The following is a 26150-nucleotide window of genomic DNA, read 5'->3' on the forward strand; positions in this document are numbered from 1 at the left end:
ACAGTAAGTAAAAGACCAAGTAGGTAACACAAAACGAGCACAGCATAACAGATCCACCAACGAAGGTTGCAATATCGACCAAGTACAAACTGTAGCATCATGCTTTCAAAGACCCTAAAGCAGAAACAAAACATACTAAAGATATCCTTGGTTAAATAGCCAAAATACAGAAACTCGATGTCTTTAACTCTACTACAAAACCCCCAGGATTTCTGAAGATACCAGCAGCGCCATCAAGCTTCAGTCTGCTCCCTCAAGCGACGGATTGTGCTCCTGACAGTGACCGCACTAGCAGTGCTGCAAATACATATTACAGCATTAGCATCAGAAAATACAACGATAACAGGCTTTTAGAATGAAAAGGTGCAAGCAACGATAACGTACTTCATTGTGTAGGCGCCGCCAGCCTTGACCTTCCCGCAGTCCTTGCATCCCCAAATTCCAACTGCTTTCCTCTTCACTGCGAACTGGTAATAATACGAACCAATAGATTTAGTTGAGACAAATGAATATGCATTTCCTTTTCTGAAGGAATACATGCCTACAGCAACCATGTAGAAAAACAAATGTGACAACTGAAGATTAGCAAAACAGACGGGAACATATTTAAGGAAGCTTCTTTCATGTGCTCCATGTATTCTAAAGTTCAAGAAGGCTGTTCGTGCAAATGACAATGCACAACAACAAACATGCTTGCCAAAATGAAAATGCCAGAAACATAGAAATGACAAAACGAAGTTAGACATAACTGCTTGCCAAAAGATGATACAATGGGTTAATGGATAGAGATACTACAAGTATGAGACCATATATTACAATCAATCATCAGTCAGTACTTCAATAACACTAGTAAACTATATCAGTTCAATGGGTTAATGGATAGAGATACTACAAGTATGAGACCATATATTACAATCAATCATCAGTCAGTACTTCAATAACACTAGTAAACTATATCAGTTCAATGGGTTAATGGATAGAGATACTACAAGTATGAGACCATATATTACAATCAATCATCACTCAGTACTTCTATAACACTAGTAAACTATATCAGTTCATAGAGAGCAGAAAGCATTCACACAAATGCATAACCAGGTAGATGAAGAGACATACCTTCCCACAGAATTCACAGAAGTACTTAGAGTGCTGAGACACCTCCATCTTCTTGATCTGCTTACGCAAACTGGCACCATACCTAGTACCTAGAACGTTACGGTTGCTTAGTTTCAGAAACTATCAGAGACAGATGAAGTGAAATGTAATAAGTTTATACCATATTTGCCAACAATTCCGGCCTTCTTGGTGCGCTTCGTCTGAGTAGACAATGTAAGACAGCAAATTACACAACAGCTTAATAAAAAAGAACAGTATGATAGGTGCAAGTGATACTGGCTAGTAACGTCTAAATTTAAAACAGAATACACAAGACTTATAGGCAACAAGAGGAACATATAACCTCAAAATATTGCAGTGAAATAACATTGCAGGCCTCCTGGAACTAGTGTAGATATAGGAAACAATTTCATTTGCTACAAAACTTTGGTGATGCACACATGATTTTGGTACATCATTAGTTGGGCTACATTGTTTAACAAACGTACCAATACCAATGGTTCCCTTTTCAGATTTTGTTTGCAAAATATGGTCACAAACCAGCACCAAAAATCACGTCATTTACCTCCATCAGGGTCACATATTTTGACTTAGGCTAACATTTAGTATACTGAGTAAGCCTCGCTGTGCAAACCTTAACATCAAGTAAACTCCTAAAACAATAGGATAGATGATGATGAAGTTCTGAGTAGTGCTACAGGCTAACTTCAATTTAGTGGGTCTGTGAGAGCTCTGAACATGAACAAGTCAACATCCACCACGTATCATGCCCAATTCCCTGGGAAATACCTCCAATCCGGTCAGTAATGTTCTTTGAATTCTAAGCACAAATCCTCAATACCGACAATATGGGGTAGATGGCTAACACAATCTTCCCCTTGAGCAGAAGCTAGCTTTCCCACAACTAATGCAATTTTTGTCCCCCTGAGGGCCTGCTTGGATACTAGTAAGCATTCTACACACCTAATTTTCATCAAACTGAACACGTCGATTGGCCCGAAGCAAGTTCGCATACACGAAGCACAACTCAGGGGGTTAACAAAGATTAGAGAAAAGGGAAGTCGAGAAACATATGACATAAAATTAGTTACGGATGTAGGACCTGCAAACACTTCGATTTCACGAGATATGTCCCAAGAGATATATCAAACAAACAAGAATTCGCTTGATACGCCCTATGACATCGAAACGTGGCAATATCGCCCAGATCTACGAAAACCAACTGCGAAGGAAGAATGGGCGAGGGGAACAAGGGCCGTACCATCTCGGCGGTGGGTAGCGGGAGGCGTCTGCTGCGGCGTAGACGGCGAGATGGCGGCGCGAGTGCGAGGGCTCGGGTGGGAGGCGCTAGAGCGACTTTATATACCGCAGGTTAGGGTTTCGGGTGGAAGTGTGACTTGGGCTGTTGGGCTATTAGATGGGCTTACCGGACGGTTTGGGCTCGGGAAAAGTGTTTTTGTTTCCTTTTTCCCTCTAAACAAAGTAGCATTCGCTAAAAAAAAAAAAGTAGCAGTTCAAGAAGAACTCATCTGGCCCAGATCTTTTGTCTCGAAAAAAAATGCCAACATTCTGTACCAATGCAGGTTGATATGCGGGAAAAGTCAAAAGTCAAAAACCTTGGATATCAAGCAAAGAGAACACAACATGGTGGTCTGCATGAAGAAGTGCGACATATCTAGTGAAACTCACGTACGGTACACAATATTATTCTAACTAGGACCAAAGGTGAAAATCCCACCGACCACTTTAACACACTTTTGCACATAACACATCCTCCCCACCATTGAGTTTAAATTGTTGGCGTGACCTCCTTTGATCAGAAAGTTGCGTGTTTGATCCAATGGGCTACAAGAATAGTTTACAAATTTGTACGGAATGTCTTTTTTCGATGGATATGTTGCCATGAGGATGGAGATATTCAAGCGGACACCTGGAATGGGAAGTACGCAAACCATGTAGGGTTCTTTTAGTTGCACGACCACCACCACGTGTACAGACCATGTTTTTGGCCTGGTTAACTAAGGTCCGAATTTTCATATGGAACAACGACCGTCAAGACAATGGGTCAACTGGTAAAGACCACAAGGAAATGGAAGTGAAATTGGACTATATGGCGTAAGAATGCTCGGGCTCACAACGAGAACTGGCCCGGGTGGGTGGTGTAGAGAGATCAATCGAATGGGTCGCGACAATAGGATCGTCAGATTGGTCAGTGGACAAATAGATGGTATGAGACTAAGAGAGCTCGAAGTAGTTATGTTTTGTTGTTGTTGTTTTTGTGCGCAAGTTGCTCTTGATAATAACATGAAACAAAAGATTTAGGAAATGGTAGCAGGCTTTTTTTTTGTCCCCTGTTTTTTTTGGACGTGTGAAATGAAAAAGAAGAAAACGACCAATATGACACCTCGCTTTATTTTTATTCCCCCTCCACCACCTTTTTCCTTTTCTAGGCAAGTGGAGCATCACATAAAATAAAGTGCTTCTCCTTGTACGTGTCAACTAGTAACCAGTATACTAGATGTCCTTCTTAAGAAAAAGAAAAAAGAAAAAAAATAAGGCGGCCTTTACGACGGATGAGTGTGGTACTGTTGCACCTTTTCATTTCTCCTTATGTCTAGAGATAGAGAAGAAAAATATATAGTTTCTTCATTCGATATTGAGTGAATCAAATTTACCCAAATATGAATATATATCCCTAAAACGAGTCTAGATACTTGTAGTATCTCATCACTTAATATGGGACGGAGTAGTACTACATATGCATGAAGGTCCGGTGCCCGTGGAGAAACACACGTCATTGCTTACCTTAGCAGGCCCTAGGCTCCTACTTTGGCGCCCACGAGCCTGAGCCGGTACAAGTGTGCCCGCCAAGAAGCATCCTCAGGACTGCGCGACTGCGGTGTGACGATCGTCGTAGAGGACTGCAGGCTGGGGTGCGTCAGGCTCGCCTTTACCTTTTGACCAGCTAGCTTCCATCCCGCTCTAAGGCTATCACCATTTTGGCCAGACAGGGCCAAAAGCTTCTCTGCGCCTCGGACCGGGTACAGATCACTTTGGACAGAGCCACAAAGCAGGTGGGCAGTTTCATATTCGTTTTGTAGCGATGATGTTCTCCTGCAGCAGCATGCTCGGCGCGTGCCCTTGTCCGCCACTGTGGTGTCTTCTTGGACTATAAAAGGAGGCCATTGACTTTCACCCAAAAAAGGTTGGCATTAGAGTTAGGCTAGGCATAGAGAGCTCGAGGTAGGAGAAGGGTTGGGGTTCCGGCCGCCGGAGAAGAGCAGTGTCGACTTCTCCCTCCTCCCCGGGCTACCGTAATATAGTCTAGAACTCGCCCCTCCGGCCACTCCTTGTAATCTTTCTTGATCCATCCACCATAGTCAATACAAACTGAAAGCAAGACGTAGAGTGTTGCACCTCCGGGTGGTCCGAATCTAAGTAAACGATCGGAGTTGAAGTCCTACCGGTGAAGTTCGGGATGCTTCTCGTGCCACTCCACTTAAACAAAAAAGGGGTGCTCGCATTTCCGGTGTCCGTGCTCGCACACACGACAGTACTATACGAGGAACAAAGATATAACTTACTGAATATAATAAATGACTAAACTTTTTTGAAAAACACGCCTATAGTAGAAACAGATTTTATTCAAATAAAGAGCAGATATTCATAGGCTTTTTTTTAGAAACAGATACTCCTCACGTTGGAGGGCTGAAAAGAGACTAAAAAGCGTAACCTCTTCTGTTCCGTCCGGCCAGCATTCTCATCCCCTGTGAGCCCAAGCACCCCCAATCATCGTGTACACCGACACTACTCCTGTTTGGTGCAGATCAGATTAGTTGTTCAAATAAAGAAAAACTCTTCGCCTTAAGTCTTACTCCGTACTAGCATGGTGTCTAGGTTTTTTGGTTGTCAGTAACGTAAACACCAAACCAAGAGTAGTCGTTTGACATTTCCATTTTTCTTTTTCTTCAAATTTCTTAGCATTTTGCATTTTTTTGGATGCGTATTACAATCTCGTCCCGAGTGCATTGTTAGTTCGTTTTCACGTGTTAGAGACAGTCGACCACCAATCTTTGCTTGCTTCTTTCTTCTTAAACGATACGCTACGCTTTGTTTTTTTGTTATTACACTCTGGAATTTGACCGAAGTGAAATGCTATGATTAACTACTCCTGACGCCTCTCTTTTTTTTCGAAACCTGATATCTCCTTTTTTGAGTTGAAGAGAAAAAGGCAAGGCCTATAGTGAAAGGCTACAAATATTCGGCCGCATTAGGCGAAGCGGCTTTGCCTTGCTTTGTTTGCCCCCCACTAGATTTCAGGAGCCCGCTTCGGCCGCGTCGCTGCTCCGCCCCCACAACGCGCAACCCCTTCCCACCCGTCCGATCGCGCACGACCCCCCAACGTGGCCGCGCCCCCCGCCGTATAACCACACGCGGCCCCGCCCACGCCTCCTTTCCTCCTCCGGCAGCGGCGGCCGGAGCAGCCTAGGGTTCCGGCGAGCCCCTGGCCCGATTCCCCGGTCGAGCTGGAGGACACGCGTAGCACCGGCTTCTTCTGCGGCGACCTGTGGTGCGGCCTCATGGAGCCCAAAGGCGCGCCGGGACACAACCGTATCCTTCTCGCCTCCAAACCTACTATTCGCTTCCTTGTCCATCAGCCATGCACCGAGTTGTGGATCTGATGGATGTTTTTTCTTTTGTGTGTTTCCCTGCTTCTTCTATGCGTTTGTTTCATTGTTTGTTATTGGAACTTGGAAATTTGTCGTTGTTCTTAGACTGTTTTGCTATTTGAGTGCCGGTGAGTTTGGTGGTTCCGTTGCTATCTAACTCCATTGTCCCTCTTTGATCCATGACGGATACTATGTGCTCCTAGTTTTGCCTTCTCTGATCAGACTTCTGGATTTTCGTTTGGACTTTGTCTAGTTTAGTACTGCTAGTTTTATCTTTTCTGTTTCGGCGATGCGTGGGTTCTACTCAACCCAATTACTCATTTTTACAATTGTTTTTGTTTCACAAGCATTCTTTTCCTGCTTTTTGTTGCTGCAAAAGAAGCGTTGGTTTTGATCCAGCTTTATTAGGGGAAAGAAAGCGACTTTTGATCCATTCGTGCTGCGTCAGGTCACGGTTTCCAAAACTATATGGATTACGTTGCTGAATTATGGTTGAGTGTGTAGGATTTCATGAAAAGTCCGATCCATTCAATCGTTCATTGACATAATTGAGTTTTGCCGCCCTACCATGGCAGGTGTCTGCAATTTTATATTCAGAACTGGAATTATTAGGTGCCCCTCATATGTCTGGTTTAAAAGGATGGTGAGAGCTGAGCCAACTCCCATTTATTCAGACAGCTACACCAATAATATGATGTGTGCCCTGCAAAAAAAATAAAAAATGACGTGTGCACTCAAGGATTCGGTTGCCGTATACATGTATTGGTTAGGTCTAGTGCTCCATGGTGTTTGCGAAATAGCAAAATACAGAGTTGTTAAGTAATGGTCTTCCGTGCAGCTGCGCTTAATTAACGTTGTGTTTGTGTGTATTTCTGTTGGTTTGATGAGTTCAGGAAGGCAATTATTGAACATTATTGGACTAGCTAGAGAAATGTTTATTGATCAATCTGGCCTTGTTGGCTTATTTTGTTGCCACTCACGGACCATGGCCTTTACTAGTATATATTCTGTTTGCAAACCTTGACTTTTGTATCTTCCAGCTATAGAAGAGGCAGTAGAGAACTTAAAGATTGATGCTAGCACGAAGGCAAGCAATGGCAACTTGGTAAGATTCTCATTCCAATATACTTATAGTATACTGCCTGCTTATCTTAGCGTATGAGGAACACCTTTATTTCCTTCTTTGTTCCTTGTTTGGTTGGCTGGGCTATATCTATCGTGTCCTTGCTGATTCCTTTCCATTCCTTTCATGCCCAACCTTTGTAGCCTGCTGCAAAAGACGTAAGTTCTTCGGACGCGATATCATGTATTTCCTCGGGAGATGTAGCTAGTACTGTCAGGGAAACTGAAATGAACCAAGGAACTTATATGGGGGACCAAGGGATGTATTACTGTGGATATTATTATCCAGGTGGGTTGATCAGTGCTATGACCTGAAATCAAATCATACTGCCTACACGTTTTGATGGTTTGATCATTTAATAGGCTCGTTTGGAGGATGGGATGAGAATGGTTACTACGTTGGGTCCAATGGACTAGAGATGCAACCGACTGTAAGTTATCAAATAGTGTACTTTATCAAGTATGATTTATGCCTTCTCTACAGTAGTCACAAGTGGTCCTGTCTAAAATCAAAACAGTACTGCACTAAGTGCATCTCTGTGGTGGTATGGTGGTACTGACTAGCGTTGCACTTATTTGCTTTCATCTCCCGTTAGCCTTTCCTTTCCCATGGAAAGTGGCGAGCTTTGGTTTTTAATATCATTATTTATTCTTCCATTGGTATCATCGTGCCAAAATATCTCCCCGCACACTTTTATGGAAAAGATCTTTGTTTATTTTTTCCTTGGTTGTCATCACACCATATGCTGTCCTGAGCACATGATTACTTTATTCTAATGACTGGCATAAACAAAGCTAAGTATTGCTATCGAATTGCACATCTGTTTCCAAGCGTGGGCATTTTTAACGTTCCACACTATACAAGAATCTGTGGTCAAGCACGACTGCTTATTTATTTTGATCCAACCCTTGAATGATGGAGAGCAAATTATGAAATTACTGTTCAGAATACTCAATTTAACAGTTGACATTTGCATTGCCCCATTCTGTTTACATCCTTATCATTGGTTCCTTCGTCTCATCAATTCCAGGGTGAACTGCTTCTTAAAGGTGCAGCTGTCGAAGCTGACATGTCGCTAGAGAACTGAGCTTATATCTGTTTTATAATCCATTTCAGGTGGTTCAAGCGGATAATGGCTCTTATTTGTGTTACTATCCGGGTTATGAAAATGGATATGCTTATGGTTCGGTCGTTCCTGGAGCCATTGCTGGCATGGATGGTCAATATGTCAGCAAAGAGCCATATTACTCTACTGCAATTACCATGCAGGATCCTACTTCACCTGGCATGTTTGCTCAACCAGTTGCTTACGGAACTGAACTACTCCCCGCATATACATGGGACCCTTCTTATGTTCTTCTGGATGGGGTTCAGGGACATGCTGTTGACGTGCATAAAAAAAATTACCCTGCAAGATCAAACTACCCTTCTAGTAAGCATGCTGTTCTATCTTCTAAAGCTTCGCGCGGCACGAAGTCTGCATCGAGTGCAATCAAAGGATCGTCATCAACTGTAGACACAGTACCAACCTCTGCCAATAACCATCCACCATCAAAGTTTGCAAACAAGGTACTTACAGATTCCTGTAAATCATAACATAGTGCTCTTGGTCATAAAGTAGGAAACATATGTTTATAGGCTTGTTTATGCTAGGCATCTGGTGCTTCCATAACAAAAGGGGATCTTCCATCTAGCAAGTTTGTGGTGCATACTAACCAAGGAAAAGGCAACCTTTATCAAAGTAAAGGCATCAATTTGAATGAAAGTGGTAGAGGCAGTGAGAAGCTTAAGGCAAGAAGCAAGCTAAATGGATATGGTGACGGTGATATACCAAATAACTACATTGACGACTCAAAAAATAATTCGAGCCCAAGAGCTGATCCTTCTGGATTATCGAGTGTACATGATGCTAATGATGATACACCTTCAGTTGTTGAAACAAACAGAGATTCATATAACCTTCCAGCTTTTGTTACCAAGTACGAGCAAGCTTTATTCTTCGTGATTAAATCTTATAGCGAAGATGATATTCACAAGAGCATAAAGTACAATGTCTGGGCAAGTACTCCTAATGGAAATAAAAGGCTCGACAATGCCTATAAAGTTGCACAAGAAAGAATGGCTGGAAAAGGAACTAAATGCCCTGTGTTCCTCTTCTTCTCTGTAAGTTAATAACACTACCTATTCCACAAGCATTTCTCCCAAGTAGTATGGTGTCATATCTTTTTCTGGATTGCGGTATCCATTCTTTTTTTTAAGTAGCTGATTGTTGTTGAGTGCTTAATTCCATATAGGTAGTGCACATCGAGAAGCCATTCTATTTTGTTCTCTCTTTATAATATGTGATGACTGTGTGCGAGTACATGCATTTGGTGATTTTGTTTCTCTGGTTCATGTAACTAAGATCTTAGGATCTCATTTTCAGTTGCCATCAGGTTTAATATGCAGAAGGACTTCCTACATATTTTCTAACTTCTTTTTGTTTTTTTAGTTCAAGTTGTTGCAAGTAATGAGTTCCATTCCACATCTTTGAGGGAAAATATAATGCTGTTTGATTATGGTAATTTTGTTTTGTTTGCTCTGTTGACTATTATACTATGATTATTAGGTTAATGCTAGTGGCCAGTTCTGTGGCGTGGCTGAGATGGTTGGCCCAGTAGATTTCAATAGGAATATGAACTTCTGGCAACAGGACAAGTGGAATGGATTCTTCCCAGTAAAATGGCACATAATCAAGGATGTGCCTAATCCACAATTTCGACACATAATATTGGAGAATAATGAGAACAAGCCTGTTACAAACAGCAGGGACACACAAGAGGTACTACTATTACTTTCATTACTTAAGTGGAGTATCCTGGTATTATTACAGCTAGCAATTGGATCTCTGCTAGTCAACTCATCTCTCGAGTCTTGCAACAACCACAGAATTTTGTTTGTACATAAGATATCATGTTGTTTCTACTTAATGGAGAAACACATTATCCTATTTGTTCATAGCAAAAAATGACTTGTTTGTTTTGAACCTATGATTGACTTATGAAATGTTAACCTAATTGAATCCCAGGTCAAGTTTCTACAAGGTGCAGAAATGCTGAATATTTTCAAGAACTTCTCATGTAAAACATCAATATTAGATGACTTCGACTTCTACGAAAACAGGCAGAAAGTAATGCAGGACAGAAGAGGCAAACCAATTACTACATTGGAATACCCCATGGTATTTGCTGAACTTGTTTCTCTACAATTATTTTCATCAGAAGGACAGCATGTGTGTTGTCCTTAAGAATACCATTTGCCAAAGTTTATTAGCAGCCTCTGATGGAATGCCAGTTCTTTATTTTGCATTTTGCTTGTGGCATCACAGTATGCCTAACGATAACAAGAATGACACTTGGCTTTAGTTGCTATTCGTCGTGTTTCTGGAACATAAAGCTACTAGATTTACCTGTTTAGCTGTTTAGTGATCACAATTGACAACAAAGTTTCTTGGTCCATGATGGCATGATTGGTGAAAGAGGGTCACAATTTTAGAATGGTCAGTTTGTAGGGACATAGGATATTAAATCCATATCTTGTCATTTGCATAAATATTGACAGATGGTGGTTAGCTGTACCTCACTGATATAAATATTTTGGCAGCCGAAAGATGAAAAACCTGCAGAGTTTAAAAAGGAAGCTCAATTTCTAAGTACTGTGGAGCTTAATAAAACCAAGAGAAACGAGGAGCAGAGCAGCAATGTTGCAGAAGATGTTGATACAGCCAAGGGAAGTGAGGAACAGAGCAACAAGGTAGAAGCAGATGTTGATACAGCCAAGAGAAGTCAGGAGCAGATTGTCGATACATCAAAGAAAAGTGAGGAGCAGAGCAACAAGGTTGCAGCCATAAGTGATACAGGCAAGAGAAGTGAGGAGCAGACAAGCAGTGTTGCTACATCAGGATGATGACAGAAAGGGTGCTTGAACATAAGGATAATTCAGAAACGGACATCCAAATTGAAACGACAATAAACTTGCTGTGCGGAACATCGAGAAATGGTCAATTACCCTGGAAGCCTTTCCATTTTCTCATGCAAGCTGAGAATGAAAAAAGAGAGAGAAAGAGTTCAAGCCTGGGAGCTGTCCTCCCATGAGAAATGTTCGATGACTGGGAAAAAGGCTCCATCTTGCTAGAGATCTACCCATAATTACTGCCTCTGGCACTGAGGCACTACAGCACCCTCATCTATTTTTCAGATATGAGGGAGTATTTCAGTCTTCTTTCTCTGTCTAATCTTCTGCTAAGTTATTGGGAATCAAGTTATTTGGGTTGTGGGTGTTGGGTTAAATTTTTAGGTGCTACATGAAGAAAAAGAGAAATGGAAAATCCAGAGAGATTTTACTTGTTAATTCTAGTGTAGGATGCCCTTATTTTGTAAAGATTTCTCCCATTAACCGAGAAAAAGGAATAAAGAACGAAAACCAGTTCATCTCTACTCAGCAAAGGTCATCTGTGCTGCGACCTTTCGTTTTCACTTGGGTCTTTCTGGTACCCAATGGGTGCTTGATCCGGACATTTGTGGTCGTGGTCATGGCCGGTGTATATCTCAGGGCACGACGAATGTTTATGTTCAAAGCGGTGCACCTCTTTCCAGTTTCCAGGATGATCTTGATCGATTGAGAGCTCACATCCAGTCTTTTACTGAAAGTGACGCCCATATCAGCGTGTTCTCTGCTCATTTCCTACAGATGGCGTGTGCGCGGTATGCCTACAAGATCATGTCTTTATTGTCTTTTGAAGTGTGTGCTACATGGATTCTGCTTTTGATAATGAACCGAGCGCGACAACGCAGGATAGGGTGCTTTCCTGAATCGGCACTCTTGTCTACTTCTGTGAGAGAAACAAACAGAGAATTGTGGTTTTGATGGTTTGCTTGGTTGGTTTTCGAGCATTCACGTTCCCACACTTATTCCTCAGGAAAGCAGGAAAGGGTTGTCTTGCAGCTGGAGCAATTTGCAGTAGACAGACGGGGAACTGAGAACCCTAGAAAGTTCATTGGTTTCGCTATAGATGATCTGGGTTGAAACTTCTTTTTTTTTTGGGAGAAGGGTTGATACTAATGCAACCTTCGTTCCTGAAATTCCAAGAGAGGGTATATGATTCCCGCGCGACCATTATTTATTGAGATAAATTAACTTATTTACGTCGGTCCAATGCTCTCCACCGTGTAAAGTATCTAAAATATGCCACATAGATTAAGAAAAATGGTGCGACAACCTATTAACGCTGATTGGAAGAGAAAGTTCAGTCGCAACATGTTCTGGTTTACCCTGACGAGGTCGCCATGGTCACATCGGAGGAGCTCGATCAAGGTATACGTGGCCTGCTTAGTTAGTGCAAAAACTTTAAACCAGTGCCAAGTAGCCTAAACAGCTAAACCGGTCAAAAAATAAAATGATGCTTCAGTAAGGTTAGACTAAAAAATAGATTAGGTTAAATTGTCCCAAAGACAATAGTTTGGGGGAATAAATGGATTTTTTTTCAGACTGCTGCCATTGTGGAGTGCAACGGCGATGATTTGGATAGGCAGCCCATAAGATGCACGAGTATATCGTTTTATATTTGAGATCCTGGAATCAGGCCATGAATCATGATTGAGAGATAACTCAAGGAATTTTCAGCCCAACCCGTGACTACTAAATATTTGGGTAGTTATTGGCCCAAGACCAAAACGTGTTCAGTTTTTTCTTTTCTTCTTCTTCTTCTCTAACCACCAAGGATGAATTCTTATCACCATTATCCTACTAAAGTGCAAATGTGTATTCTGTCAACAATTAAATAGCATCTATTTTATCATGCCATGCATAAAATATCCAATTCAATTAAACCATATTTTTCCTAGGCATGAATCCAACTAGAAGGTTAATTTTGTAGATGAACAAACATTTTAATATATTTCGGTCAAAAAAGCAAACAAACATTTTAATATGTAATAGCTAGGTTTTTATTAGTGGACTTACAAAGCCAATTTTCTTTCACAACGCACAAGTTAATATGTACTGTATTAGCTAGGTTTTTAATATGTACTACCTATTTGACATAAGTAGTGGGTTGAAACTTCTTGATTAGCAAATCTTGAGTTTTATCTACCGCATCAGCAATCCATCCCCGCCAAACATCATTTATTAGGTTTGGGAATCAAAATATACATTTGTTTTTAAATCTTGCCTACACTACATGTACAACTTGGTCTTTTTATTCGTATTTTCATACTCCAATTGGAGTACCATTTATTGCACCATGTATTAATATTCCTTCAACCTCTATGCTTTAGCTCTACCTCTCCTTGAGCTATACGCGTGCTGGTAGCATTAAAACGGTTTGAGTACGAAAAGTAAGACCACGATGATTAGTTAGGCTTTGAAGGTCGAAATGTATAAATATTTTGATAAAACTCTTAGTGCCTATATATGGGGATGAAAAGGTGACATCTCTCAAGCAATGTAAACAAAGACAAGATTAGAAATACATGACAATGACTAGTGAAACCAATTTTTAAAAATCAGCTACAATTGTAGCAAAACACTGAGCGATGAAGATCTGCTTATCTGTATCTAGGGCTGCAAATTTTGACCCTCAAGGCAACCTCTGACCCTTCTTAGTTCAAACAAATGAACTAGTTTTCTAAAAAATTATGTCATTTTAAAATTTTAGTTCATTTGGTTGAAATAAGAAGGGTCGGACGTAAAAAAATTTGCAGTTCCATCTGTATCTGAAACGACATAAGCCGGGTTAATAACTTACGTACTCCTCTACAAACCCAAGGTAATCAATTCTATGCAGGCCCATCCAATCCGAGCAAAACCGCCCATGAGGCCATGAGACGATGACAAAGTAGTACATCCGGTCAAACCTCACAAAAGCAGAAAACCCAGCACCACCAGATTGGCACATCGCACACATGGGTAGCCGAAAAGCAGAAAACCGTGCCGCTGTTGTCCCGGGACGGAGCTCGCTCACATTGGGAAAAAAACGCTCGAGCCCAGCCGCTGAACCAATGTAAAAAGACCACAAATAAGGAAACACGGCACATGACACGCAGGGGCCGGGCGGGGCGGGGCGGCGATGGAGATGCTGCGCGCTAGTAGAGACCCTAGTAAATGAAGGGCCGCCGCTAGCGTACAGGGTGCATCGGCCGATAACCATTCCTAGGCTCTTATCTAGGCTGCCACTGTTCGGCCGAGTGGTCCTACATTGCAGACGCAGAGAGAGAGAGAGAGAGACCATGTGTGCAGTGCAGGCTGCGATTGTGTGCTGCTTCCCTGTTGATATATGCTGAGGCGAACCGTCTCGGGCTCTCGATCGGCTTGTGCAGACGAAGAACAGCTCTGCCGCAGAACTGACGCTAATGTCTGATTGCCTGCAGCGGCAAGAAAAGGTTGGTAGCCATCAGAGCATTGATTTTAAGCAAGCCTGCATTTGCAATTAGTGGACATGCACGCCCATGTCTACATGTGTTGTGGATGACACCCTCGCAGTCAAAAAGGCCTGCCTGCATGCTACGGAGGACGGAGTAGCGTATGTATTAAGTTCATGCCTATCCTGAATTCGCTTCTGTTCAGGGTGCACAAGGCCGGGTCGACGGGAACGTCGGGAAGGCTCTGTGGCCTGTGGGAGAACGAACACGACTGCACGCTTCGTCTGTAGCCTGTTCGCCTGGTAGCGGCAACAGGAACAGCCGCACTTCGTTGGTCTATCTGGAAGGCGCGTACTAATGCTTGCTTTCAACGTTTATTTTCTAGTGATCCTTCTAATCTGGTTTTCTCTATTTGTCATTGGTTGGAATACTGGGCGGGCTTGCAGAAGCCTAAGGCTCGACGACATCTCTTCTGAAGAGGGTGGTGACTGAAGCTATTGACAGAACTCATGGCTGGGGGTGTTGCATCGCCTTGAAGTTTAATTCTGTGGTGTAGTGTCTGTTTCTGGTAGCTCACTATGGAAGATTATGTTGAGTTGTGGAGGCTAATTCTGATGTAGCTCAATCTAGCTTTTCCTGAGTTCTGGCTGTGTATTTACATTCTGTAAGACTTTGAAAACCTTGTGGACATGCGGTTTCTTGAATGAAATCGGGAGCATGCTTCCTTCCAATAAAAAAAACCCTACAGGACCTTTTTTCGTAGAGCGGCTGTGTGCTAGCTACAGGTACATGCCCGCCGCCCCCTTTCTTTTCGGGCCACGTCCTCCGGCGTCCATCCGATTCGAATGAGCCAGGCAACGGCCGACGATGGCCACACGAGAAATACCTCCGCGCTATGAGATGGCGATCCCCGGTTCCCAGCCCGCATGACATGCAGCACGACAAGCGTGGCCGCCAGATGAGTTTGAGACGACATGCATGACAGTGTGTTGTAGTACTTCAGCCACTTCGCACGGAAACTTTCCGCGATCCGCACACACGGCGTAGGGTCCTAGGCATGCTGGTGCACGAAAGAATTAGCTGCAGGTCGGCAGGGCGCTGGGCTTTTGTCGTGGCCCAAAGGTTTTCGTCACGTCTGTACTTTTTTAGAGCAATTTTTTTTTTGGGAAATTTTTTGAGTGCAATTGCAAGGCGATTAGAGCGAGTCTTCTGTTGTGGTTCTGCGTGCGTGCGATGGTGACATGCAGAATTAAAGCAGTTGGCATGCGGTAAAACGGGGGAAGCATAAGTGGTTCTAGCGATCCACCGCATGCACCGCGTTCACCGTTCTACCTCAAAACAAAATCTTGTTTACCAGTTGTTTTTCTTTGCCGAACCAATCTACAAACTGATGGAGTTAAGTAACAAAAACATGTCGAAGCAGCTGTTAGCCATCGAAAATAAAAGTGAAGTACAAAATGGATGACATTTTTTATGAATCGGAGGGAGTACCAAATAACAGAGGACTCGATCGTTTCCTCCCGTGGGAAAATATGCAAATTACAAGATGTGTGATCACAAATTCACAGTAACCACCGAGACACCCTAAAAGCTGGTTCTCTTGGCCAGCCTTTTACGCCGGCAAGGTTCACATGAGCTTTGTTTTTCTTCTGGTTACGGTCTACTACGCCATCTAAATTTGTCAAACGTGCACGACGTTCCATTCTACACATTCGATTACTCAGAAAAATTAGCAACTTCAGGATAAGATACTGCATGAGCGCAACTGCATCTCCACTCCATCTGCAAATGGTGCAAACATGGCCCTAGCCAACATACACCCCATGCGATTGGTCATCCGTACAATTTTAAGCGTAATCATCTAGTGTACATTACGTCACGACGTAGCAAGGAGGATATATACGAATGTGCTTAGCAAAACAAACAAGAGAAATCCCATCCAAACAAATTAACTAACAGCCCGGTCTGCCGGTGCCTATTTATTCGGCTTTGGATTATTCTACTCCCCATGACAACAAAAAAGTTTTGTAATCTCCTCGCCACTCTTTCTCTAAAAAAACAGCGTGATCTCGCGCAAATCCCCCCACTTATCTCGCTTAAATACTCCCCCACCACCACCCCTTTCCCTCCTCACCCCACCCCAGCCCAAGTCGTCCTCAACTCACCCATCACTCACTCGCCAATGTCCACCCCGCAGCCCGCGGCGATCCTTGACATGCCTGCGGACGACTCGAACAATGGCGCCACGGCGGCGCGGCAGAGGCGGAGGCGGCTGCTCCTGTGCGCCAACTACGCGGCCCTGCTGGGCGGCTCCGTGGCGTCCAGCCTTCTGTCCCGGTACTACTTCGCGCACGGCGGGCACGACCGGTGGGTGGCCACGCTGGTGCAGTCGGTCGGGTTCCCGATCCTGCTCCTGCCCGTCTACGCCTGCCGTCCCTCTTCCCCGGACCAGCCGCGCCCCTTCTCGTGGTTCTCCCGGCGTCTACTCATGGCTTGCGTCGTCATCGGGCTGCTCATGGGCGTCAACAACCTGCTCTTCTCCTACAGCTCCTCCTACCTCCCGGTGTCCACCTCGTCGCTGCTCCTCTCCACGCAGCTCGCCTTCACGCTCGTCCTCGCCGTCGTCATCGTGCGCCACCCGTTCACCTTCTCCAACCTCAATGCCGTGGTGCTCCTGACCCTCAGCTCCGTGCTCCTCGCGCTCCGGTCCTCGGATTCCGCGGAGCAGCGAAGCCGGGCCGACTACTTCGTGGGCTTCGCGGTGACTCTGGGCGCGGCCGGGCTCTTCGCGGCGTATCTCCCGGTCATGGAGCTGCTGTACCGCAGGGCGGTGTCCGGCGGGTCGTTCAGGATGGTGGTGGAGGTGCAGGTGGTGATGCAGGCGGCGGCGACGGCGCTGGCGGTGGCCGGGATGGTGGTCGCGGGGGGGTGGCGGGAGGAGCGGGCCCGGTGGGACCGGTCGGCGGCGGCCTACTGGGCCCTGGTGGCGGCCCTGGTGGCCACGTGGCAGGCCTGCTTCATGGGCACGGCCGGCATGGTGTACCTGACTTCGTCGCTGCACAGCGGGGTGTGCATGACGGCCGTGCTGACGCTGAACGTGGTGGGCGGCGTCGTGGTGTTCCGCGACGCGTTCGGCGCCGAGAAGGCCGTGGCCACCGTGCTCTGCGTCTGGGGCTTCTCCTCCTACCTCTACGGGGAGTACAGCACGCAGCAGCAGCGGCAGAGGGCGCTGCAGGAGCGCGATGGCGGCAAGGTGGCCGCCGCGAACAACGGATCGCCTGCTGCTGCTGCTGGCGAAGCGGACAAGGACAAGAGTGTTGTTGTTACAAGTGGCGGCCTGGGCGTGGGAGGAGGCGGAGGCGCTGCGGCAGCAGCAGTTGAAACCGTTTGATCGAGCCAGCGTTTTCTTTTCTTTTCCCGTCTTAGAGCCATAGTATATGGTGGATGGAACAGCGTCGAAATGTCAAGGGCAGTTGTTTTGTGCATGGCGTGGCACACGAATTAGACACGCATTGGATGATGGCACAAGTGACGAAGGTTGTGTACATAGTGATCGATCGGTGGACCGGGCATGAGCTAGGGAGGGAGTTGTTTCTAAGGTTTTACCGCTGTAAGTTTGGATGGATGAAATGAAAAGGATGGATCGACTAGTACCTAGAATATACAATGTGTTATGCAAGTAGTACTACGTAGTACTAGCTAGCTGGAGATGCAGGATAAGCTGTCAACGCGACGTGTTAATCGTCTTCACGTACGGATACTCTATTTTGATTCCTTAGAGAGGCATCGATCTCCTAACAGAACAGGGAAATATTCCCTGTTTCAAATGATGCCTTGTTTTGTATATGTACATACACATGAACAGTCCTACCACAAGCACAGTTTATATGTATTCATGCTTGCGTGTCCGTGTGAATGCGATCATCGTCGTGCACATATAAATGTCCATTTACTATTCGGGTGATGTTATCTGGCCAACCACTGCCAATATTTGTTAGGTCTCTTCCAAAACATTGTCATTTATGTACTCCTATATTTGTATTCAAAAGTGGCTTATTTGGATCACACACAAGTCACAAGTTCTAAGGAAATGAAACAAGCCCCATATATATAGTGTGGGACAGAGGGAGTATTATCTCCAGTCTCTTAGTGCATCATTAGTATTAAGGTACAGCCTTCACGGTGCATTAGTGTTAAGGTACAACCTTCCCGTCTCTTATATATTACTCGGTCCGATCCTAAATTCTTATCTCAAATTTGCCCAAATATAGATGTATCTATTCTTAAAAGACGTCTAGATACATGATACATGTAATATTTCGACAACAATTTAGGATCGAAGGAAGTAGTATTGTATCTAAAATAGTTGTACATTTGTGAGAGAGATTTAATGTCTTTGTATTGGTTTGCATTAAGAGATAATGTATTGTACAAAAAATGGTTTCCTCCTTTTTCCTTATTGACAAGGCGTCAGCAATAATTTTTTTTGAAAGTGGCGTCAGCAATATGGTAAATATTGTATTCAGGACTTATTGGGTGTCCAACACTCCAACTCCAGAAGTCCAGATTAGAAAACAGGGTAAAGAAAAAGCGATGCGAGTTGAGTTAGTTGATGGGAGTAATCACGAAGTCCACACACATCAAAGTGGAGTACACATACTCGTCATACAGTTAATCTGTACTCACACGACCAATCATGTCTCAAGCATTTGGGGTTCTAGGATACCTGGGGCATTCGCCTCGAGAGAAATAATCGAAAGTCAGAAGCAACATAAAAAGAAGCCGCCAAAGTTGCTGTGCGGGTGTGGCATTAGTCAATAAATCATGCGCTAATGCATGATATTTTTACAACTGAATTTTAGTTAATAATATATCCTACTGAGCAAAGCTTACGTGAGCATCCAAACGAGCCAAGCGAAGTATCCCCCGGTGATGACTAATACTAATACTCTCTCCGTCTCATATTAATACCGAAATATTACACGTATCTAGACAATTTTTAGGTACAAATACATTCATATTTGGACAAATTTGAGTCATTTAATATGTGACGGATGGAGTACGTTGTTGGTGATTGTTGATCCGGAAGGTGCTATATATGACCTAGGAAACACCATACCTATTGGGGTCAGGATAAATAAATATCCCTATAATATGAAGAGCGCCATGTAAGTTATCCTTCTAGCTAGTCGTGATGCTACTTGAAATTCTCTGCGACGAGGGACTTGTGAAACTCGTGCTACAGTTCTGTTTATTTTTCCTCGAAGGAGAGTTGATGGCTTTAGTTCGATTTATTGTTGACCCAAGAGAATGAACTTAGTTAGTGGGTGGGAAGTTAGCTAGGAGGTTATGATGCTCCATCATTTTTTGGCACATCACCTTGAAATAGCAGCACTACGTATAAATAAGGACGGGCAGTTAAGGGAGCACAAATATGTATGGATGATCGAAGTTTTTGTATATGCTAAAAAAATCCTGGATTATAAGATAAGTTCCCACGGATGGGCCTGTGCTTAGTGGTGACTATTTGTTCTTACCCATCGGAGTTCAATCTTATGATTGATTTGGTGTTAAGTGGGACATGATATTGATGTCTCTAATATTTTCAAGAGAGACACATGTGTAGCGCTGTGGGGTGAATATGATACAAACGTTTTTCTTCTGATACCAATACAGATTTAATTTTAGCATTATTCAGCCGTATCCGAGATTATCCAATAATCGATCAGATAGTCATTCGTTGACCTTATTCAACAATGATCCAACATGCTTAGGTTTACGTGAAGCTCAAATGTGGCATGTCAATATGGGTTCTGGGAGGGTATTGCGAGTGATATTCTAACTTATGCTTTTTGTTGTTGTCGTAATACATGTGGCACTAGATGAATATATATATGTTAGTTTTACGCGATGTCTGATTAAATATACATTATCGTTGCCAAGTTAGGCCGAAGTTCCATACGACAATCTGTTGGATCAGGGTCTTTCATTCTGTGAGACCAAAACTCCAAACGCTTCCTGAAGGTAGTCACAAACTCACCACAGGCACACCATGCATAGTGAGATATAGCCGTGCAAGAAGATCGGATTTGTCTTCTAGAATATTACTAGGACGATCGACATGTTCCACCTTGATATGCTTTCGGAGATTTACCTTGTACCATGTCCCCACCATTAATATTATGTCTTTTTCCACTGTATCTTTTGCATAATACTTTTTTAGTGCCTCTTGACATCTAATGCAGTGTTGTCCATCCATGTGGCCATCATCCAAGAATGCCCTCCATTGGATAAGCATTTATGCAAAAGGTACATATACAGCCCTAGAAAAACAGCTGTAATTCTATTTATCTTTCATTTGCTCCAATGTTTTTTCAATAGTATAATTGTCAATACGATGGATATAATCAAAGCAACAAAGCATGCAGAAAATGAATCTCAAGTTGTCAACCTTTTGAGACGGGTGGTGATGGTGGAGCTTAGGATTCTATGGACCTACTCCAAATGGAAGACTACCTAAACCTCTTTACAGTGAAGTAGCTAGGGAGCTAGTGCCAAATGCATCAAAATTATATTAGTACCACAAACTATGGTAATTTCCGGTTGTACTCTTCAGCATTTTTTTATTGTCTTAGATATACTTAGTAGTAGTTAACTTCCTTTTCACGGTTTCCCAGATAAAGTAAACCTCTGACCATTGTGTCATAGGATAAATTGATAGAACTGTACTTAGATCCACTCTTTGAATCATGTAGTGTTCCTTTTTTTTGAACGCTTCTTGTAGCGTTCCTTAACTCTGTTCTAGGAAACTTTGCTCAGTTCCCATTACAAATTCAGGATGAAGAACTTATCATATTATACTCCTTCCGTTCGTTAAATTAGGCCGTATATTGTTTTATTTGATCAAGCCTTTGACCAAGATTTACTTTATTAATATATTTTTAGAAATAAAATTGATATCATTGGATTCGTATTCAAAAGTACTTGTTTATGATTATGATTTATATCGCATAAGTCACACGTTAATGGAGTAATCTTTGGTCAAATGCTCGGTAAAAATATAATATATGTCTTGCACCTGGATAATAAATGTGGGCAGCAGTACTAATAGTCTCCGTTTCTCATGACGAGTTAGCTAGCCCTGATCGTGCTCAGCCATCTCGACAATGATTTGGTCGCGGTACGTGCAGAGGTACACGTCCGAAGCAGCACAAAAAGCCGGAGGCGGACACACTCCCTCGACAAGAGGTTTGCAGCCAGGATACGAAGAAATGGGCAGCCTCTTTATGCCAAAAAAGGCTGACTCACTTTGCATTTCTGTGCGTGCGTGCACGTATGCAGAGAGAAGGTGGGTACTGGACTGCTGTGGGTGTTGACAGTTATATTCTGATCACTACCGTCTGGGGGCAGGCGGTTAGTGGAGGGAGGGGCCAGCAGCACCAGGTTTTATATAGCATTGACAAATCAGGGGGGCGATCATGAGCTGATTAGTGGCTGGCCCAATCAGGGCAGAAGAGAGAGATGGCGATCGTCTTGACTACGCACAGTCATGCTGCCCGAGAAAAAGGAAAGGCGCCGCACCACCACTTGGGTCATGCAGCACTTGACTTGGTTCCTCTCAACGCCTGCCAGTATCATCTGCTTCTCCCATTGTGTTGTACTACTGGACACTGACAGCTACCTTTGTCGTCGCGCGTGTGTGTCTCCAGTGCTATTTGAGCTCCTTCCGCTCCCTTTTCTTTGTTTCAAATTTTGAGTTGAACCAGTTAACTTAATTTGTTGTGAAAACGCCTTTCGCACAGCAGGAACGATCGAGTGCTAATTTGATTATAATTAATCTCCGATCAATCGTATGCTTCTTATATCTGACTAATGACATCACCTTCTTGTTCAGACCATCTAGCTGCAGAGCTTCTGAAGCAGTGATCCAATTCATTGTGATCTTTAATTAATTCATTATATAATGCATGCGGTGATTAAGAAGAAGCTAGGCAAGTTGAGGCCTTTTATTTCCTTTGTAGATTTGTCTATGTCGCATATGAAAAGAAGCTCTGTGGTTATGCACCTCGATCGAGAAAGCCACTAGTTGTTTTCACCTACAAAGAGTCGGCCAGTACGTGTGCGTACTTTTGGAACTAGTTAGCACTTATCCTCCTAATCCCAAATAGTGCTTACATACAAGTAGGGTGACCTGGACCCCCATACATCTTGAATGGCATGTGAAAGCAAAAATGTAGCTAGGCTCATGCATCACCGGACCATCTCCTTCATACCTCCAGAAAAGGAAAGGTAAAAAAAAGTCTTTAATTAGTCGATCCTGACTCTGGCCAAGGCCGACCTAAGCATGGAAAAAAGAAGGGGGAACGATGTTCCTGTAGCCGAACAAGGCACCCGTTTTGACATAAACTGCAGGTTAATTAGTTCTCTCCAGAAAACCCTGTAAGACAGGCTGTAAACTTGGAACTGTACCGGTTGACATTGATCTCTTACACACGACAACGATGACCGACCACTCGTAGCTATAGCTGTTGATGTGTGCCACTTGGTTCCAGTTCCGATACTCTAAGGTCTATACGCACGCTTCTCTTCCGTCATTGTCAAATCAGATAGCACAGTCGATCGGGATGTTAACCTACCGAGAGTAAGTCAGCTCAAGAGATCGTACAAGCCAGCACAGAGAGAATATCCCCACGCAGGCGACGGTGCAGATCAGTAATTAGATCTCGCTAGGCTGCAAACATGCATCTTAGGTTTCGCCTAATAAGTACGCAGAATTAACCCCTGCCCAGTGCTCGATCACTAAACTCCGAGTCTAAGGAACCACCTTGCTTTGCAAATTAAGATCCCTTGTGCACTCGCAGCATACCTTCGCAAAGATCCCTTCTGAGGGTATGCAGCAGTTAGCTAACGACTCTGGAGATCGAGTTGGATGCTTGGAGCAACACACTCTATATATAACAATGATGATATGACTCAGCAACGCACATAATATAGGAGTGCATGATGACCCGCTGATGAGCTCGAATCACCCTCTAATTTTCTTTTAATTTGATTTTCTCCCTGATAGGACCGGCCGCACGGACGGACGTAGTGACAACGGACAACCACCAGGCTCCATAATTTTTCGCTTTCCCTGTTTGGGATCACTATTTATTCTGAATTCGTCCAGCGGTCGAGACAAAGATGACCTAGTCCAACACTTAGTTAATCCGATGTGCTCGCTTCTCCGGCGAAATGGGGGTCGTAGTCTCATACGTAGGGCTAGCTGGTTGGCCATAATATTAATCTCTCAGCTCTGTAATGCAAGTAGCAACTGCAGCTGCAACTGTTGGATGGGGATGGAGGGGTACTCTGCTTTTTCAGCATTAGAGAATGGTTCTGCTGCATAGATTGGTCATTGGTATAGTAAATTCTTGTGTCAAGTTAAACAAACGTGATATACTCCCTGCTAATTTAGCTTTTGCACAATAATGGAGGCGCCTTAGCTGCCAATTCGGTGCTTTACTGACGGGGAGATTCTCCAGAGTCATTGGAGCCATTTTTCTTTTCAAATTTGACAGCCCAGCCAATGATCTCAACTCTATATCAAAGTCAGAGGTACTCTCTAGTCCCTAGTGACAGGTTAGCCCTCTAATACTCGATCCGTCCGTGTGACACGCTACATGTCGTTTTAGTAGATGCAGAAATCAAACATTTTAAGATTTGATCACCGATAGCCAAATGTATATCATAAAATTTATACTTCCTCCGTCCAACAACGGATGTCTCAACTTTGATTAAATTTGAATGATCTATACACTAAGTCATGTCTAAATGCATCCAAATTTTGACAAACTTGGGACATCTTTTGTTTGACGGAGGAGTACCTGTTTTTATTTACTCGGACATACTTTCATCCAAGTACCAACCGCACGCGAAGTGGTGAAGCTTTTGACAGTTCTTCATAAAATTTGTTTTTGACAACGTTTCATGATCTCTTCTGTGTTTACTTTGAAATCCTCTTAATAACACCCCCTCTACAAACAGAGCCAAGCTCCGCCACTATATGAGCGTGCAAACAAGTTTGACTAACATAATTGAAACATGAAGAAAAAACTATTCTATTGACATTCGGAGGTGTAGCTTAATTTTTCTTAAACATTTACATGCTGTTTATCTTGAATTTTTATTGTGGATTTTTTAATTAACAACTTTTGCATGCTATTAAACATAGGCTAGTATAAACAAGAGAAGTATTACAAAGTGCAAGATTTGATTTCCACATATATCAATCATCTAAAAAAATTATGTTAAAATTTTGAAACATTGTAAAAAGAATGAAATGTCACATTAAAAAAGTTCTAACTAAAGAAATGTCACATAAAAACTGTAAGCAAGAAAAAAGCAACAATACTCATGTATAAAGAATGAAATTAAGAGTAATCAGAAGTAAGTACAATTAACAGGCTACAAATATAGGAGTGATTAGGGAATGTTATAAAAATTATCTGTAACCGTTAGATCATGAATAACTACAGAAAAAGATTAAACACTTTTTTTTTCTCGAACACACCGAGCGGCGTGTCATTTTCATTAAGAAGGAAGCGCAAGAAGCGCGAGTACAAACGAAGGCAACAAAAGGTGAGAGCCAACGGGCTCAAAACAACAAAAAAAGAGAATGGAAAAAAAGGCCAAAGCCAGTATACAGGGAGGGGCTCGGATGAGAAGTATGCCAACCAACTCTTGTTTTTTATTCCAGTAGAAATTGATGTTCAAACTGTAAAACTGAGAGCTAAACTGAAGATCTTGTTAAAGCTTAAAGCAACACTGTGTCGTGGAGAGAGTAGTATTTTAGGATGATTTTCCCTCGATGCTTAGAAGGAAAATACCTTAATTTGGCTAGTGAAAGTAGTTAACAATGTTAATGAGTGAAATAAAGGTAATAGGCACACAATTTGGATGCTAAAGGATGCAGTGGCATTATATAGACGCTTAACTACATCATGGGAATTCAGGTTGTGTTTGCCCTCCTTTTTGAAAAAAAAGGGTTGTATTTGGCGTTGCATATTTTCTTCCGAAGGCACTTCCAGTTCCATGCATGGTTGACAACATGTCCTTATTTGAATTGGGAACATGATACCAGCCCAATACGCAAACACATAAAGTTGAAGAGGCGTTCTGTTTAGTTAATCTGGATTTATTCCTCTTAATAGTGTGCTCCACATAGATAGATACCACACGTAGCACAAAGTAGACAAAAACAAAACTCATAATGAATGGCCACTAGAATCGCACAAGAGCGGGGAATGCTCCTGGCCACGGGAATCGCAATTCGCAAAGCAGGGTTATACACCATGAAACGAGTGCGAACAAAAAGGCCTCAAGCTCGTCTCTGTCTCCGCGGAAAGAAAGAAGAGAAAAAGGAATTAGAGGAAGAGAGAGGCATATATCCATGCGCCCCATATAGCCCTTGCTAGCGGGCAGCGCGCACGCACCGGAGATTAAAGATCATTCCACCGAGCCACGCACTTACCCGTGTTGTCTCGGCTCGCAAGGGCTCGACACATCGGCATCGCCGTGTGCACTTCCCGATCTGCTGTTTCGGTACAAATTTGAAACAAGAATTTAGGAACGGAAGAAAACGATCGATCCCCAGCAGCGACGCAGTATAATATTCCTACGACGTCGGTTCCGTTCAATCTTCCAGGGACATAACACAACACAACTTGGGCTGGGGGGCATCTTTCCGGAGAAAGCGAGCCGCGGCCGACGGAAGGGGGACGAGGAAAGAGCAGCAATCATGTGCGGGACAGAGGAACAGCTCGAACGAATATTCACGATCGGCTCGACGAACAGCGAGGCGAA

The 26150-nt window shown here is 43.3% G+C and overlaps 3 protein-coding genes across 3 annotated transcripts; 2 read left to right on the forward strand and 1 right to left on the reverse strand.

Moving 5' to 3' along the window:
* Positions 1–4: 4 nt before the first annotated feature.
* LOC100838292 (60S ribosomal protein L37a-1) lies at positions 5–2502 on the reverse strand. Its single transcript, XM_003569515.4, has 5 exons — positions 2378–2502; positions 1277–1316; positions 1117–1205; positions 385–467; positions 5–297 (listed from the first exon to the last, which is right to left on the reverse strand). The coding sequence occupies exons 1-5, from the start codon at positions 2378–2380 to the stop codon at positions 234–236; spliced, it is 279 nt and encodes a 92-aa protein (XP_003569563.1). The 5' UTR covers positions 2381–2502; the 3' UTR covers positions 5–233.
* Positions 2503–5408: 2906 nt separating this feature from the next.
* Positions 5409–11384, forward strand: LOC100831633. Its single transcript, XM_010233840.3, has 9 exons — positions 5409–5727; positions 6827–6891; positions 7053–7197; positions 7272–7339; positions 8026–8478; positions 8563–9072; positions 9518–9730; positions 9977–10129; positions 10552–11384. Exons 1-9 carry the CDS (start codon positions 5697–5699, stop codon positions 10852–10854), a joined length of 1941 nt encoding a protein of 646 aa, XP_010232142.1. The 5' UTR covers positions 5409–5696; the 3' UTR covers positions 10855–11384.
* Positions 11385–16416: 5032 nt separating this feature from the next.
* LOC100831942 (probable purine permease 4) lies at positions 16417–17966 on the forward strand. The gene has a single exon (XM_003566947.4). The coding sequence runs from the start codon at positions 16489–16491 to the stop codon at positions 17695–17697; it is 1209 nt and encodes a 402-aa protein (XP_003566995.2). The 5' UTR covers positions 16417–16488; the 3' UTR covers positions 17698–17966.
* Positions 17967–26150: the final 8184 nt, after the last annotated feature.

This window comes from Brachypodium distachyon, chromosome 2, assembly GCF_000005505.3.
Source record: "Brachypodium distachyon strain Bd21 chromosome 2, Brachypodium_distachyon_v3.0, whole genome shotgun sequence".
NCBI lineage: Eukaryota > Viridiplantae > Streptophyta > Magnoliopsida > Poales > Poaceae > Brachypodium > Brachypodium distachyon.